General features: G+C 38.3%; 1 protein-coding gene across 2 annotated transcripts in view; it reads left to right on the forward strand.

Annotated features, from left to right (window-relative positions):
• SLC25A36 (solute carrier family 25 member 36) overlaps positions 1–15,138 on the forward strand; it is a 58,622-nt gene extending 43,484 nt beyond the window's left edge. For both annotated transcript variants that reach the window (XM_054982219.1, XM_054982220.1), the window contains exon 7: positions 10,145–15,138. In XM_054982219.1, the coding sequence (XP_054838194.1) occupies positions 10,145–10,338 (194 nt within the window). In that variant the 3' untranslated portion in view covers positions 10,339–15,138. The remainder of the gene's footprint in view (positions 1–10,144) is intronic.
• The last annotated feature ends 1,379 nt before the right edge of the window (positions 15,139–16,517 follow it).

The raw sequence follows: 16,517 nt of genomic DNA on the forward strand, positions 1-16,517 counted from the left end.
CACTCCCCCCTCTCTAAAAGCATTTTTTTCCTGCTGGATCAGCCTAAAATGGAGCAGGGATGCATGGAGTGGAGCCAAGATGGCCATCGCAAGCAGCAGAGAGAAGGAAGAGTCTGAACTACAAGCAATTGATAACAAAATAGCAACTAAACTCGACCTCTTTGAAGAAAAACTAACTAAAAAATTGGAGGCTCTTATAAAACCTTTGTCTGATCAATTTGGTGAGTTTAGAGTTGCCTTGCAACAGAATACTCAACCTGTGGAAGAAGCAATGCAGCTAGGGTTGGCTGCGCAGGAAAAAATAAAGGGTCTACAAGCCGAGGAGAAGCGACTTAAGTGAAAGCTGATTGACCTTGAAAATAAAATTAATTTTAATAATTTGAAGATTAAAGGGCTGGAGGAAGGAGCTGAAGGCTCATCAGATCTTGCAACCTTTATTGCTGGCTGGTTGGCAGCAGAGCTAAGGCTAGAAGATGGTGTTGCACCACTCATTGACTTTGCATGCAAGCTAGGCCCAATGCACAATGTTAGGGCTAAGAAGAGCAGAGATATTTTGGTACAGTTCTCAAATAGCCAAATCAAAGGAAAAATTCTTTGTGAAGCAAGAGCAAGAGGGCATTTTATGTTTCATGATTCTAAGATCCAGATCATCCGAGACTTGTCAGCAGAAGCCCTCTCATAGAGAGCTAAAACCAATTACCTCCAGGCTGATTGAAGAGAATATTAGATACAGATGGATCTCTGCATTTACACTCCAGGTTTCCCATCAAAACAACAGGCTCCCAGCATATGACTTAGAAACAGGCAAGAAACTTCTGAGAGACCTCAACTTGAATATAGAAGGGGAAGACGGCGAGGAAAAGCCAGTTGGAGAACAAATGTGATCCACATGTGATGAAGCCATAAGAAGAATTACAAATCCATCTTTGGAGTAGAACCAGTTTTGGAAGCAAATCATCCTGAAGCATTTAGACTTGCTTTCATCCCTTTTTATCTCTCGACAGCATTGGCGTGGGAGAGGAAGGAGCAGGTCACCTCTACCCTCAAGTAAAAACTAGGCACCTTCAGATAGGAGGGTGCAGTTCTCCTCTGCACTGCTTTGTGGCAGTGGTTCTGAAGGGGAACCTGTCAGTGAGGTTCTAGTTTGGTTACCAGAATGTTTGCAAGTTTTTTTGTTTGTTGTTGATTATGGGGATTTTTCTGGGAGGGAGGGTCTGGGGAGATGGGAAGAGTTGAGGGAAGAGGGAGAGAGTGGGGAGAGGGTCAGAGAGGTAAGAAGTATAAAAATAGTGAGACTGGATTGACTCAACCAGAATACATTCTAACAGAGTAGGGGTCCGGGTGGACCATGAAACGGGGGGCATGTAAATTTGTGTTCTTGCTTATTGTATGTATTGGCTCCCCCAGGATCACTGTTTGAGCTGGAGAAGGTATACAGTATATATATGAGAGATCGAAGTTACTTTTATGTATAAAGTTAACTATCTCTATTTTTTAAGGGTTAAGTGTTTAGATCAGTTAACCTATTGGGAGTAGGACCTGGAGGAGTTCTAGGAACCAAGAAGTTGTAAGGCCTTACTGTACACAGATACCAACATCTCACCATGACTATGACTTCTAATATTAAGGTATTATCTTTCAATTGCAGGGGGCTGAACAATATCATTAAGCGTATTACATCAATAATAGCTAAACAATGCCCCAACTTTGTTTTGCTGCAGGAAACACACCTTAAGAATAGTTTACCCCAAGTACTTAGATTTAACTGGTTCCAATATCATCTCCAGGCCCCAGGGTCTTCTAAGGCTAGAGGGGTGGTGATAATTTATTTCAAAAAACACCCCTTTTCAGATATCAGCAACAAAGACAGATCCAGAAGGAAGATTTATTTGGGCAAAAGGGTCTGTTAATGGCCTTAAGTTAACAATAGCGTCACTATATGCCCCGATCAATAATCAGTTAGACTTTATACAAAATATCCTGGAGAAGTTAACAGTGTTTGCAGAAGGGGAAATCATCATTGGCAGTGACCTTAATTATATTGTAGATAATAATATGGATAGATCCTTTACCAAAAAACCTAATAAAACTAGCCTAACAAAACTAGCAACACATCTAGGCTAAAAGAACTTTTGGAAAAATTTTCCTTAATTGATATATGGCGAGACCAGCACCCTAATGAAAGGAACCACACTTATGTTTCTGCTCGTCATAATGTAAATACTCGGATAGACTATATTCTAATTACCCCTGGGCTTAGACATTTAATGACTTCTGCTGATATCGGACTCAGTGCCTGGTCTGACCATTCATGGGTTGAATGTGAAATCTGACTAGAATTAGGGACAAGACAAGGGTTTCAATGGGAGTTGAATAAATTTCTTTTATTAAATCATTCCTTTTCAGAGAAAATACAAGAGTTGGGTGAATATTTTAGATTTAATGCCAATGGTGAGTCTGTGCAGATCATAGTCTAGGACGCCGTGAAGGCTGTCCTTAGGGGGAAATTTATTTTGCTTGCAGCAGCCTATAAAAAGGAGAACGAGAAATAAAAACTAGAATTAATAAGTAATATCCGTGTTTTAAAAGAACAGCATAAAAATATTGTAGTCCCAAAATTTATTAACTAGTTTTGGAAAGGAAGAAGTTAGAAACACTAGAGGTTCACACTGTGCGTAAAAACTTACTATTTATGGGGGAGCATGGCTCCAGCTCCAAGGGAGGACACTTGGAAAGTGAGCTCTGTCCCTCCCCACCCTAAAGCCTCAAATTAAATTGTCATAACAGAAACCAAAAGCAAAAAACAAGAGAAATATGCATAAACAAAACGCTAAGAAGAAAAACAGGTGTAAATGTCTCTGAAAAGCTTCAAGATAACTTCCTGGTCCTGCAGCAAGCAGCAGAGAAAGAAAGTGCAACAACCAAAATGGCGGCTGAAAACCTCAAGAGTAAGATTAATTTACCTATCTCTGCCGATCTGATGCTTGCCAAAATATTTGCCCAAATGAAACAAAAAATAATGAATAAAATCCTAACCATACTTCAGCTGATCAACCAACAGAAATCAAAACTTTAGGCAAAGTAGCACAAAAGGCTAACCGAGTGCTGATACTAAGCATGTCGCTGTGGTCTGAAATAGCTATCTTACAACAGGAGAATAAACAACTTCAAGAAAGACTTTTACAAATGGAAATCTTGACAAAATCTAATCTTAAATTCAGAAACTTTGAAGAGCAAATGACTATAAATGCAAATCTGCCTTCGTTTTTAAAGTCATGGCTGACATAGCACTTGCGGCTTGAAAAGGGAGCGACCCCAAAAATCACCAAGGCTTTTTGCCTGGGAACACAAAACAATCCAAAAAACAATCCTAAAAATAATAAACCAAGAGACATATTAACTACGATTCCTGACTGGAAGACAAGAAATAAAATCCTGGAAATAGCAAGAAATAAGGGCTCAATTCCATATAAAGGGACACATATCCAAATACAGACTTACCATCCACAATTTTTTTAAAAAGAAAAGAACAGATCTACAACAGAACCACTGAGAAGAGCTCAAATAAAATACAAATGGACTAACTATGCAACTCTTCAAGTAAGATACAATCTACCAAGCTACAGATCAGGAAACTGGAAGGATACTATTACAGGACCTTGGCATTAAGACTTTTTCGAACTGCGACAGAATCTCACAGAAAAGAAAAATGCCAATTCCTTTATCACCTTACAAGGAAGGCAAGACCCCAGCGAGACATATCTAACAAGCAAAGAAAAAACAGACTGAGATGTTAAAATTCACGTTGAGAGCAAACTAAAACAACTCGTTAAATGTTATGACTGCATAATGTATAAATCCGTTTTAAGAATAGAGGCACGGGGGGAGGGAGCAGAGCTCACAGATAGGGCCCCCAGTTATTTTTACAGTTCTTCAAGTTGGTATAAGAAATACCAAATAGTCTATAGGGGGTTACTCTTGGGCTATAGAGAACTATTTAGTAAGCAACTTAATTTAACCTAGTTTATAGTGTATTAATCAGTAAGTGTTAGGAGAGGGAGGGGGAAGGGAAGGAGAGTTATTTTAGCAAGGTTCATAAGGGCTATAATAATGGTAACAAATTATTGTTGTTTTTTCTTTTTATTAATATCTGTAATTGATCTATAAAAGGTTTGACTTTATAATAATACCTATTTAATCATTACTATAAAAGAATCAATTTCAAATATTATCTTCAATAATAATCTGATTATTATAGAAATAATACAATCGTTTATGTATATATAAAGAATTCTCAGTAGTAATGTCAGGTTTTAGAATATCATTTAAGTATATTAAACTATTTGAAATTCAAAGATGAAACACCTACGTATAAAAAAACTCATTGTTATCATGGTATATAAACCATCATTAACATATGTAATAGAAAATTTATTAGATACCATTGTATAACAACTTTTGTTTAATATTGTAACTGTTTATTAAGCATAACTAAATAACAATTTGGGAAACGTTTTTAAAAAATCTTACCATTTATGAATCAAAGATATTGGCACCAGAATCCAAAAATGCTGAGATTACTAGCATGGAAAATACGTAAGCGAGCACAGACCAATTTGATATGTGGCTTGAGAAACCAAAAAGATAAAATGCTACGGACATCTTAGAAATATTTATGGATTTTTATAAAAAAAACTGTACTCTTTGGAAAATCCAGATAAGCTTTCTATTTCTTCCTTTTTGTCAGATTTTAAAAACACAAAGAAAGTCTCACAAGCTCATAAGAACCTAATAGAACAATTAATATCTAGACAGGAAGTGATTGAAGCAATTAAGAAGCTAAAACTGAACAAAGCTCCAGGCAGAGACGGCTTTACAGCTGAATTTTATAAAAAAATATATTGACATCCTAGCGGAGCCTCTTGTGGAGGTTTGCAACTCGGCTTTACTTCACGGGCCATCCTGCAGACATAGTATGAATCCAAAATTATTTTAATACCCAAGAAAGGAAAAGACCCAACACATCCAGAGTCATACAGACCATCTCCTTACTCAACCAGAACACAAAATTTTTTACTGCAATTATGGCAAATATGGGCTTTGGCCCTAGGTTCATGCAGACTATACAAACTTTATATGCAAAACCTCAAGCTCAAATATTAGCAAATGGTGTCTTACCTTTTGAGAGGCACTTGTCAGGGGTGCCCCCTATCCCCAATTCTTTTTGCGATCTCTGTTGAGCCTCTAGCTGAATTGATTAGATTTAACCACAATATTCAAGGGGTTTGCATTGGCGGTCAAGAATATAAACTTAGTTTATTTGCTGATAATATGGCAATGTATGTCACTAAACCAAAGAAGTCACTGAATGCACTGGAACAGACTATCTCATCCTTTAGTCTTATTTCAGGATTTAAAGTTAATTTTGCTAAATCAGAGCTTTTTCTGATACATATATCTGGCCCGGTTTCTAAAACACTTAATGGAAAACTACAATACAGATGGATCTGGGCTCCTTCGAGATAGTTGAAAACTCAATCTGAATTGGTACAAAAGAGTAAACAATTAAATTGTTTGTACTTCCCCATTATCTCTTTTATTTTAGAATGATTCATATATTCCTTTCGGACAAGGAAATCCATAAGTGGCAGGCTAATCTGAGCAAGTTTATTTGGAACTACAAAACACCCAGAATTAGTCAGGATGTTATGTTTAGGCCTGTAAAAAAAGGGGGGCTGGCTGTGCCAATTTTGAGAAGCTACTATGTTGCGACTCAATTGGCCAATTTAATTACTTTAATGAATCCCAAATGACAATGTTCAGTGGGTCAATATTGAGAGATCTTATTTTACCCCATGGGATTTGACAGATGTAATTTGGGGAGACAAGAAAGACCCAACCCTAGTATGCAAAATACCTAATGCAATGCCACACTTTGTATTTGGGATAAGGAGAGGAAGTGGTTAGCAGCACCTAAATTTTCACCTATGTTGTCCTATCTCTGGGCTGGTTCCCACCAGCAAATAAACTGCATCAGTTTACCCAGTGGAGGGAAACACATAAGTATAGATTGTTTGATGTAATCAAACAAGGACATATTAAGGAAAAAACTAAATTAGAAGAAGGCTCAAGCATTAAACTTCCCTGGTTTCAGAACTTGCAGGTCAAACATCTTTCTAAAAGCAGAGATGTTAAAGAGGCTTTCAAAAGGCTCCTCACAAAATTTGAGGTGGTTAGTTGTGAAATGATCATAGGCAACGTAAAGGGATGGTCTCTAGATCATATCAAATTATGAACTGTGAGAGGGAGGATACTTAGGTGAAATATCAATCAGGTTTGGGGGGGGAGGGAAGTTTGTGGATTTAACTTCACCGACTTAAAATGGGCAAGTATATGGAAAACTAAAATGATGTGTTCCAGAGTTATTAACACTTGGATCCTTTCATTCAAAATAATGACTAAATGGTATCGGTATCCCTCTCAATTACATTTAATCAGTCAGAGCTATAGCCCTTCATGCTGGAGACAATGTGGCTCACCTGGGGACTATCTCCACTGTTGGTGGAGCTGCCCAGTGATCCAGGCCTTTTGGGGGAAAAATTGCCACTCAAATATTTAAAATCACAGGACACAAAGTACCATTAAAGCCAGAGATTATCTTGCTAGGCTTATGGGAGGATGGGACAATTTCAGATACCAGGAAGGACCTAATTTTCTTTCTTTTAACTGCGGCCAAGGCGTTAATAATATCTCCATGGAATAAGGCAAACCTCCCCCCTATATCCATGTGGTTTTAAAAGGTATGGGACTTCCTTGCCGTGGAAAAGATTGCGGATCACCTACATTTGTCAGATGACCCTTCATTTTTTAGTATTTGGCTCCCATTTCTAGAGTGTTCGACTGCTGCAGACCAATCCCACTTACCTAATGCAACGGTCTGTAATATTCTGGCCATCCAGTGACTGACAGGTGAATAGATAAAATATTGTATAGTTTATGTGTGGTGTATTGAATGCAGTCAAGATGATGTGTTGAGTTTATCAAAATAGTACAGAATAATGATGGTTCTTAAATTTGTTCTTACAGTTGTTGCTATTTCGTCTTACAGTTGTTGCTGTTTATATTTCAAAACATGATAAATAAAGTTATTTGAAAAAGTGACTTCTGCCTTTGACCTCCCTGTGCAGAGCTTTTAGAGTAGAACTTGCATGTAAAATCCATTATGTGTATAGCTTACAAGTTGGGAGAATGTGAGAACCAGCTCTCAGATGAGCAGTTGCTCCCGGACAGCCTTCACCATGTGATAGAACCAAGTTATCTCCTTGGTTTGAGCACAGACAGAAAAAGTAAGGATGAATTCAATGCTATGCACTTTGATATGCATGTCGGACCTATACGTGGTGATGTTAGCAAAAGAGATTCTTCACAACAACAGTTGCATCTTGTTCTGGATGACCCTGGGCAGGCCTGGTTCAGATATAGACATGCACTTAAGAAGCCCTGAGCATCTAGGTTGCTTTCCTGTATGAAATCATTTACCTCCTGGCTAGAGGTACACCACAAATAATGTTTTAGGTTCATTACTGGGTATTGTACACATGCAATACAATTATGGAGTCTCTGCTTCCATTTTAAGCTTTTATATTACAAAAATAAATATACAGTATTCTTAATATCAATTCAGTCAACAGAAAATCATGCCATCCATTATAACTACATAGATCTTTAAAGGAGAGCAATTACATGAGTCCAAAAAAGTATCTTACCCAAAGATATGAAGGTCACAGGCAAGGAGCCCCTCCAAAGAAGAAGCTTGTGAGCAGTTTAGCTTGTTATATTTATAGGGTTTCAGGACTTTTCTTAACAATAGCTTCTTCAGATACTCAGTTTTTTGGCTAACTACTTATCCTTATGATTTCATACACCAAACAAGATTATCCATATTTGAAACATATAACAGTAGCTAGTTCATTCTTTCTACTTATTGTATTAACAAAGTCTATGTAGAATTAGTGATTACACATTTCTCATACATCTGAATGTCTTTTGGCCCTTCACCAATATAACTATCCTCGAATAATGTTGCCAGCCTCTATGAAGTCAGACATTCTTGCCATTCTCAGATACTCCCTGCACTTGGGCCTTGGTACATTGTATTAGTTATGAGTTAGATGACTCTTCTAATCTACGCTTGGTAGTACAACTGTATTGTTTTATGACCACCTCTAAGGTTATTTTATTCTAGACCTCTAGACTCCCGCAGTGGTCTGTTTAGTTATGGGGCCAGGCCAGCCTTGTTTCTGTGTGCATAATTGTCTTGAATAACTTTATTGGTCATATCCAGCAGGTTCTCCTATAGTTCTAGCTATATCCATGACAATCTGTATAGTATCAATAATAATAATAAAATTCCTATTGTGAAAAATATGAGGTGTCACAAAAATCACTTGAATCTGCTCCTCCTTGGATTTTGGTTTTGTAATGGGCTAGGCTAGCCCAATCAGAGTAGTCCAAGCCCAGTCCACAGTAAACACACTAGTTCAAAGGTAGAGGAGAGTTCAGAATCCAAAAGCCCAGTCCAGTCTGAAATCAGAGGACGAATGGAACACCAAGTGTGTCTCCAGAATCCAAAAAGCCAAGTCAGGTCAAGTTTCCAATAGCAGGCAAGGGCAGGATACAAGGTTCATGGGCGTGGTTTCAGGCATTCAGCACATTGCTTCCACGCCTGGCAGTTCCTCCAGACTAGCTTTTATAGCCAAGCATGGTTTGCAGCCAGCTGCTGGGGCTCACTCCTGATGCTACTCATCCTTGCTCTCCAGCAGCTGGTGTCGGCTCAGAAGGCGAGCACTGCGCCATCTGTCCTGCAGCTTTAACCTTTGTTTATGTCTGCAGTGCTCTTTAGGTGTGGGTGAACCTTGTGGGCGGGGGTGGGTGGGTGGAAGCCCCTAGCTGGGCTTCCCCAGTGGTGTTGGAAGTCCCTGGCTGAGCTTTCCCAGTGATACTGGGACTGGAAAGTACTGGTGGTCCTATCTCAGTGGCTGGCTGTGAACTCTTTGGTTCCTGATCCCTGGCTTCTGCTGAGTCAGGGCTAGGGCTGGCTACACAGAGCTCCTCTTCTCCTGAGAAGTCATGGCTGTCTACACAAGGCTCCTCTCCTCCCAAGGAGTCCCCACTCTCACTGGGCCCAGACTGGACAATGACAGGTTTCTTGTAGCTCAAGAGAATGATGTCCAAAGGATCTGCTTGTCAGGTTTTTAATAAAGTTTGATCGTCCTACCTGGATAACAAAATCGTCTAAGCCTCTTGCTTGCTTGATCTCTACACTCTATTGATTGTAAAAGCTCTTAGTCCCAACAAATCCAGTCAGGTGCATGATTGGAGGGAAGTGATAGTGCTTGTAAAGTTGAAAAAGGTGGTGATATTTGCTGAATAAGTGCTAGTTTGTGTCTCTGTATACATTCATTTGGGCTCTGGGTACATTTTTGGGTATTCTTTTAGATCAGAAGAACAAGATTGCTGTGTGTCTCATCTGTCATGTAGGTGAGAATGGCTTGGATGTGAAGTATTTTCATTATTCATCTCCATGTTTTAAATGATGTTTATTTGTGAGAAGTGGCCTGTTAACATCTTACTTCACTTTAAGTAAATGACAAAAAAAATTGTTTTAAAATAAATTTCCTATAGCTAACAGTACTGTATGCAAATCCTTTAAAATTGTTTCACTTTTCTTTGAAATGCCTGTTTATATTACATTTTTCTGTTGTTAGTTTTTTTTCAGACAACATTGCTTAAAAATGCCTGACATAAAAACTAAAATGTCAAGGGAATTTATCCCACTTCTACCAACAACTTGTGAATATCATTTATAAATATATGATGGCAGCTGAATATTACCCTGACCTGGATAATCCAGGCTAGCCCAATGTCATCAGTTTCTGGAAGCTAAATGCGGTTATCCTAGTTAGTACTTGGACGGGAGATCACCACGGAAGTCTAGGGTTGCCATAGAGAAGGCAAGCAAGCCACTTCGGAATGACTCTTGCCTTGAAAATCCTACGGGGCCTTCATAAGTTGGGTGTAACTTGATGGCATTTTTTAAAAAGCTGAATATTGTCTCTTTTATTTTTCTTATTTTTTTATGCAGAGGTTGTACGAACAAGGCTACGAGAAGAAGGAACAAAATACAGATCTTTCTTCCAAACGCTGTCTTTGCTTGTGCGAGAAGAAGGCTATGGCTCTTTATATCGTGGTCTAACAACACATTTGATCAGACAGATTCCAAACACAGCTATAATGATGTCTACCTATGAAGTGGTAGTCTACTTGCTCAATGGATAGCAATGCTACCAGCTATCTCTAGGACAGAGGAAGACCAAAAGCTTGCAGTGGACCATGTACTCTTAGAATGGTAGATAGGAGAAAAACCTATCAAGAATAAGCAGCTGTGGACAACGTGGAAAGCTGATGGTAGGCAATCATGCTTACTCATGCTGCCTTATCATATGGTATCTTTGGCAATGTGATAATCAGGAGCTGCTCCCAAGGGAATGCCTTCAAACACCTCGTATTTCAACATTTTCTCCAATTGTGTCAACTTTCCTAATGCAGTGCAGTGGGGCATCAGGGACATTTTTGTGAGTATAGAGGGTCATAACGTGTGTTCCTTTTGGAAGGCATACAACACTTTCCAACTCTTGTCTGTTGGTGGTTCTGGAATCATTGTGTGTGTGTTACTGCACAGAAGCCAGTTTCAAGGGTATGCTTTTGTCAGTTTTGAAGCAGGTTCGTAGATCACTCATATGTGAAACTCAATTTTGCAATTAAAAATAAAATGAAAGATTCACATTAAGCTGCCCGTGTTACTATCTCAGGGGGTCTGGCAGGGAGACATGAGTTTCTCAGTAAAAAAATAAAAGTGGCCTTTATTTGCACAGATGGGGGGGGCAAATAGAAAAAGATGTGTTTTGTTTTCTTTGGTTTTCAGTGAAGTTCCACTTTCAATAATATTGGACTCTGAGATTCCTAGTGCTGCAGGGGCACATTGTTTTAATTGCCCTGAGCATTCCCTCCCTGTGGAAACACAGCCTTAAGAAGATCCACATGAAATTGAAACTGATCACGTCTCTTCCTCTCTTGGGCTGCATACAGTTGTGCTTGTAAATCCCATTGATTTCAATGGAACTTAAACACCTCTGTGTTATGGATTATAGCCTTGTTGAGTAAGGCAACTATATCTACTAGCAAACTGAATACTAGCCTTTTCTGGTGTGTTGAAAGGCCTGGAGTGCCTCTTCAAATCCCTGAGAACCAACCAACAATATGTACCTTAAGTGTTCAACCATTCAGCATTACACTAGCTCTGAACAAGCTTTATTGAAGGCTTGTTCCTGCACTACTTTAATGTAAAACTGCAGTAACTAGAGTACCAAAATGCTACTGGATTTCGAGAATGGATTGAGTTCATTTTTTGCTCATGTTAAAATCAAGAGCGTCTGTGGTGGCTTTGATATAAATCAGATAAGGAAAATGGTAGCTGAATACCTTGGGGATAAAGCATTCCCTTATGCTTTGTTCTTTGTTTCATCCTGAAGTATTTTGCAAAAGACTGTATAAGTGGAACCTTCTGACATTTTGTAATGTTTTACTTTTGAAAGTAGATTTTAACTCTTCTGTAATGTACTCTACTACATTGAAAAGCAGGTGTTGCTTACTCATACTAGCTACATTTGTATTTCCCCTCCCATGGAAAATAACCCATTCAAAATAACCGTAGTTTTTCGTCAAAAAGACATAAATCACACCTTTTGACATCTGATCTGCAGCTACAGCTGCTTTAAACAATGAGGCGGTAGCTTTTTAAATGACTATTACTTAACTAAGTATAACCAAGAGGGAGAAAGTTAGTGAATTTGTAAGTGTGCATTTGTGCAGTGACTTCATCCTAAAAAATGTAAATCTCTGGCACTTTATTGGCTTGTAACTTTTTCCTTTCTTTTTCAATTTTACCTTTCAGTGTGCAGCCTTGCTGAGATAAAGACCTTTTAAGCCCCTTAAGCCTGTGCTCAGTTCCCACACACAGAACTTAATTCTTGCATGTTTTGCCCATTGTCTTTGGAAACCTCATTCAGCTCACACAAAGCTCCTAATAGCGTCCCCTGTGAGTTGTGCAGGTGCTGGTATAACATGGGCTAAAGATGCAAACTGTTTTCAGATAGGGCTGGAACCATTCAATATGTAAGCTTTTGGAAGAACTATTGGGTGGCTTTTCTTTTCGTATCCAATGTGTCCTTCATCCTTTGGCAGGAAAAATTCTTTGTAAGGCTTGGAATGCTTATTATGAAGGGTAATGATGAATACTAAAGACTATTCCTTGTTAGGGCCACCTGAGGTAGAGTGAACACTCTTAGATCTTTTCAAGCAGGCAAGGAAGCAGTGAAAACTTTTTTCTAATGTTGTAGGTGATGGCCTGTCATTCAAAACTTTATGGTGAACTTGACAATGCTTTCATGTTAATTCAAGTATGAATATGAAACTTACTTTAAAGTGCTTTCTTCCCATTTGTTCTCTATTATAAGCTAGTTCTTTCCTCCTTTTAAATATTGGTGACAGAGACTTTATTACTGGTACAAATGGGTTAAAAACGTCAGATGTCTATTATAAGAACTTCAAAGTAAATTGTGTGATGTTTTTTCATTACACAAGCAAAATTACTTCTGCTTCTGCATGGAAGTCCATTTTTAAAATTACTGATGGCCTACTCAAGAGTTCATTCAGACAGCCAAGGCTTTTCCATTGCACAGTCACTTAGAAGACAACACACAGCAGGATTTTTGTGAAAACAGATTGTCGGAAGTGAAGGTGTAGTGTAGGTACCCCTTTTTATGAATTTCAAAATGTTGTATCCCCAGAAGTGATGGCTTCTGTGTCCGTTACGTTAGAGTAGGGTTCAAAGCACCCCCAAGGGAGGGAGGAAAGCCAACACATTGAAGTGACTCCATCTTCTCCCTCCTGCTGTATTTCACTGACAACTCCCCCCCCCCCCAAAACTGGAGGTATTGTGATAGATGCAAAGTCATCCTCAGCACGTAGAATGGCATTGCTTGCACAAGCTAAGAATGGTTTTTGTTGATTTTCCCCATGTCACATCTCAACACAGTTCTATAGAGTTCCCTAACTCCCATTCAATAAGTGGTGTTTCAGAGAGCATAGTGGGATACAGGAAAGAGATTGGTTCAGTGGTTGGTCTCATGATCCTTTTGCCCAGTGTTGATCAGGCTCTGGCTTCCAGGAGGGAAAGGTATGCAAATTTGTACGTTACTCTACTGCCCCCACTTCATTTCACTTGGACTATCATTCTAAATGTAGCTGAACTAGAAGTCTTGGAAAACTTACTCTACTTACATAATTCAGGGGAGATGCAACCAGAATTACGTATCGTGTATTTTGGTTCAGCTGCCTGCCTTTGAACCTGAAAACCTTGGAGTGTCTGTAACCTCGTATATTTTCCACCTGTAACAGCTGGAGGTAGAAATACGTTCTCTTTCTTACCTTTGAGCATAACTTTTCAGTCTTCATATCTGGTTCTTATTTTTCATGGGATGATTATTTTTATGTAATAATTATTTAATCAGTTATATGTTTTGAAAAATCTTTGGATACCTCTGAAACATTTTCCAAAGAAACTGTGTGTAGCTTTCCTTGCATATGAACAGTTTAATGTTTTAAATGATTAAAGGTGGAGAGGATCTTAAATGAACATCATAAAAGAATGTGTTTCTGCTTTCAGCTGTGATTTCCATATATTCCTAAATAAAGTATGTTCATAGCACAGCTCCTTGAAAAAAAAGCAGCATTTGGGAACTATTTTGCACACCCAGCTTATGCACTGTAATTGGAACCCTGTTGTCATATACTTGAAGCAGTATATGAACTGTAAGCTTAACCAGAAGGTGGCGCCATAACACCTGCCTCAGTATGAAACAGCTACAGCTTTAGTATATCTGTTATGTCAGATTGTTCCTTTGAAGTGTTGGATATTTGAAAATATTGATTTAGTGCCACTTACTTCATGAGAACAAGCCATAGTAGGTTCTCTCCTTAATGAGTAAACCTCTACTTTCTAAAATTGAGTTCCGGTGCATAACCAAGGAATAAACTAATTGCACAATTGAGACTGAAATTTCTGCATCAGAGTCCACTGTGAATGTATTAGCAAGCTTTGCTGTAGAATACATACTTGTGACCTACGAAAGGTTTTTAGTTTTAAACAGTGGCAAACACACACTGCTGCATTTTGTCAGGACAGAGCACCAGTTTTGAATACCATATATGAAGCAGGTGTTTTCGTAATAAAAGTCTTTCTTACCTAGAATTATAATCAAAGGCTCGGATCCAAAAAGCTGCTTGAGACATGCCCAATTGATTTTTGTTCTTTCTTTGAAAAAGCAGACTCTGTAACCATAACCCAGGCTATTTTGAAACTCTCCATACTGTGAAAAGTGGTTTGCCATGTGGGGTGAGTGAGACTTCTGTGTGACAAACAAGCCTAAAACATTCTTGGGCATGTGGAACTAGTATGGTTTTCTAAATCCCAGTCTCACTGCTGGTGTTTTCTGTTTATGCTCAGATACACTCCATGAATTTCTTTGAATTTATGTTGACTGGCTTTTATTTCTATTATTTCTGTTGGTTTTTACATTTCCGACTGATAGTTTCGTTCCTTTTGATAGTATTTTTTAAAAAATGATTGATACCAAGTCAGAGATTTCCTCTGTTGTCAAGTGTGGTTTTTTTGTTTAATCCTTGAAACAAGCAGAACGCTGATGTCTGTCTATACAAATGTAGTATTTAAAAATCAAAAACAAATACTTTTCCAGTGCTCTGACCTGATGTTCTGCACTATTTTAATTTTACTTCAAGCGTCTACATACCCTGCATATGTGAACATAATTTGATGCCCTGAGGAGTCATAGTTATTCGCCAAGTCCAATGTGTTACTGCTCTTGTGAGGTTTGCTGCTGTTTTTGCATACTATATGGTTGGCTGTAAAGCAATGTAAACTTTTGTATTTATATTATATTGGCAACTTTTGTTCAGACTGCTCAGAATTTCAAAATAAAATGTGCTTATTTGAATCCATTAGAAAAATTTGTAAGGCTGTCTTTCTTTAAAGTTACTCGGTGTAATCTTGAGAAAGTATTCACAACATATGAGAGATTTCCTAGGATATGTCATTTGATGCGTCTTTTCTTGACGGGTGTTTCTCTTAGTGCTTGTTTTCCTCTAAACACCTCATCTAGTCTTTTGTACACTGTTTCCAAAGAATGTAATATGCTGACTCAGAGGTTCAATAGCATTTTACACATATATACCGTTAAAGGAAGGGCTAGGATGGAGTGGAGGGAAGCAGGCCAGCAGGCCCTTCTCATTTGCAAAACAAATACAAGCTAGTCCCCTTTGTGAAACTGCTTATGGCCCGTAAGTTCTTCTTTAAGACACGGGATTAAGAAGAAAAAACAGTTCATGTTTCTATATCTAATTGTTTTTTAGATGTTAGAATGCAGAATTTAAATAGGAATGGGATACAATCCATCTAAAACAAGTCTTTCATTTGCGCATATATATATATATGCATATATATATATGCAAAGTTTTCCTGAAAATAACTTGTGGATGCTTCAGCTTGTCAATTCTCCCTTCAAAATAGAGGGCCTGGCTTTATACGCAACTCTTACAGAGGTTTTAATAATGAGGCATCTAGCGACGCAGGCAAAGCAGATTAATCTCTGGTGTAACTTGACTTTGTCTGGAGGGGCTGAAAGTTGTCAATATACGCAGAGAGATGTTGCTAATTTGTCCTTGGAGAATATAATTTATATTGATTTTAGGATATTTAGCTATTTTAGAAAGATCATAAAGTATTTTAGATGTGTATTCCAAACTAACAAACCCTAATAATCCTTTGTTAAGTCAGTCTCAATTCTTTGGTAGTATTTAAAGCACACACCAACACCCCCCCCCCGGTAATACTTTCCTTCTAGTCTTAAAATATAAGACTTCAGGATAATTCATGTTAATCCTATTTCAGGGGTATTTCTGGATGTATTATGGGAAACTTATTGTGGTTTACTTACTTTGAGATACTAACAGTGGTTTTGCTGTATGATATAATCCCAGCTGGGATCTCAAAAGCATAATCAGAGGCCTGTTGGATCAGACCAGTGATGTCTGTCCTAAACCTATTGTCCATCAACTTGTGTGTGCCCTTGTATTATGAGGTAGACAAACCTCTATCCACTTTCTTAAACCCATGCATAGTTATAAACTTCTATCTTACTCCCCTATAGTCATCTTTTTTAAAACTGAAGAAAGGTGCTCGCACCCCTCAGTAATCTTGCTTGTCCTTTTCAGTATGTTTTCTAGCTCTGCAATATCCCTTTTGAGTGACTATAACTGAACCCAGTATTTCAAACGAAGCCACCAATAGAGTTTGTCTTATGCAGTGCTACTACACATTT

This window comes from Eublepharis macularius, chromosome 6, assembly GCF_028583425.1.
Source record: "Eublepharis macularius isolate TG4126 chromosome 6, MPM_Emac_v1.0, whole genome shotgun sequence".
Classification (NCBI taxonomy): Eukaryota; Metazoa; Chordata; class Lepidosauria; order Squamata; family Eublepharidae; genus Eublepharis; species Eublepharis macularius.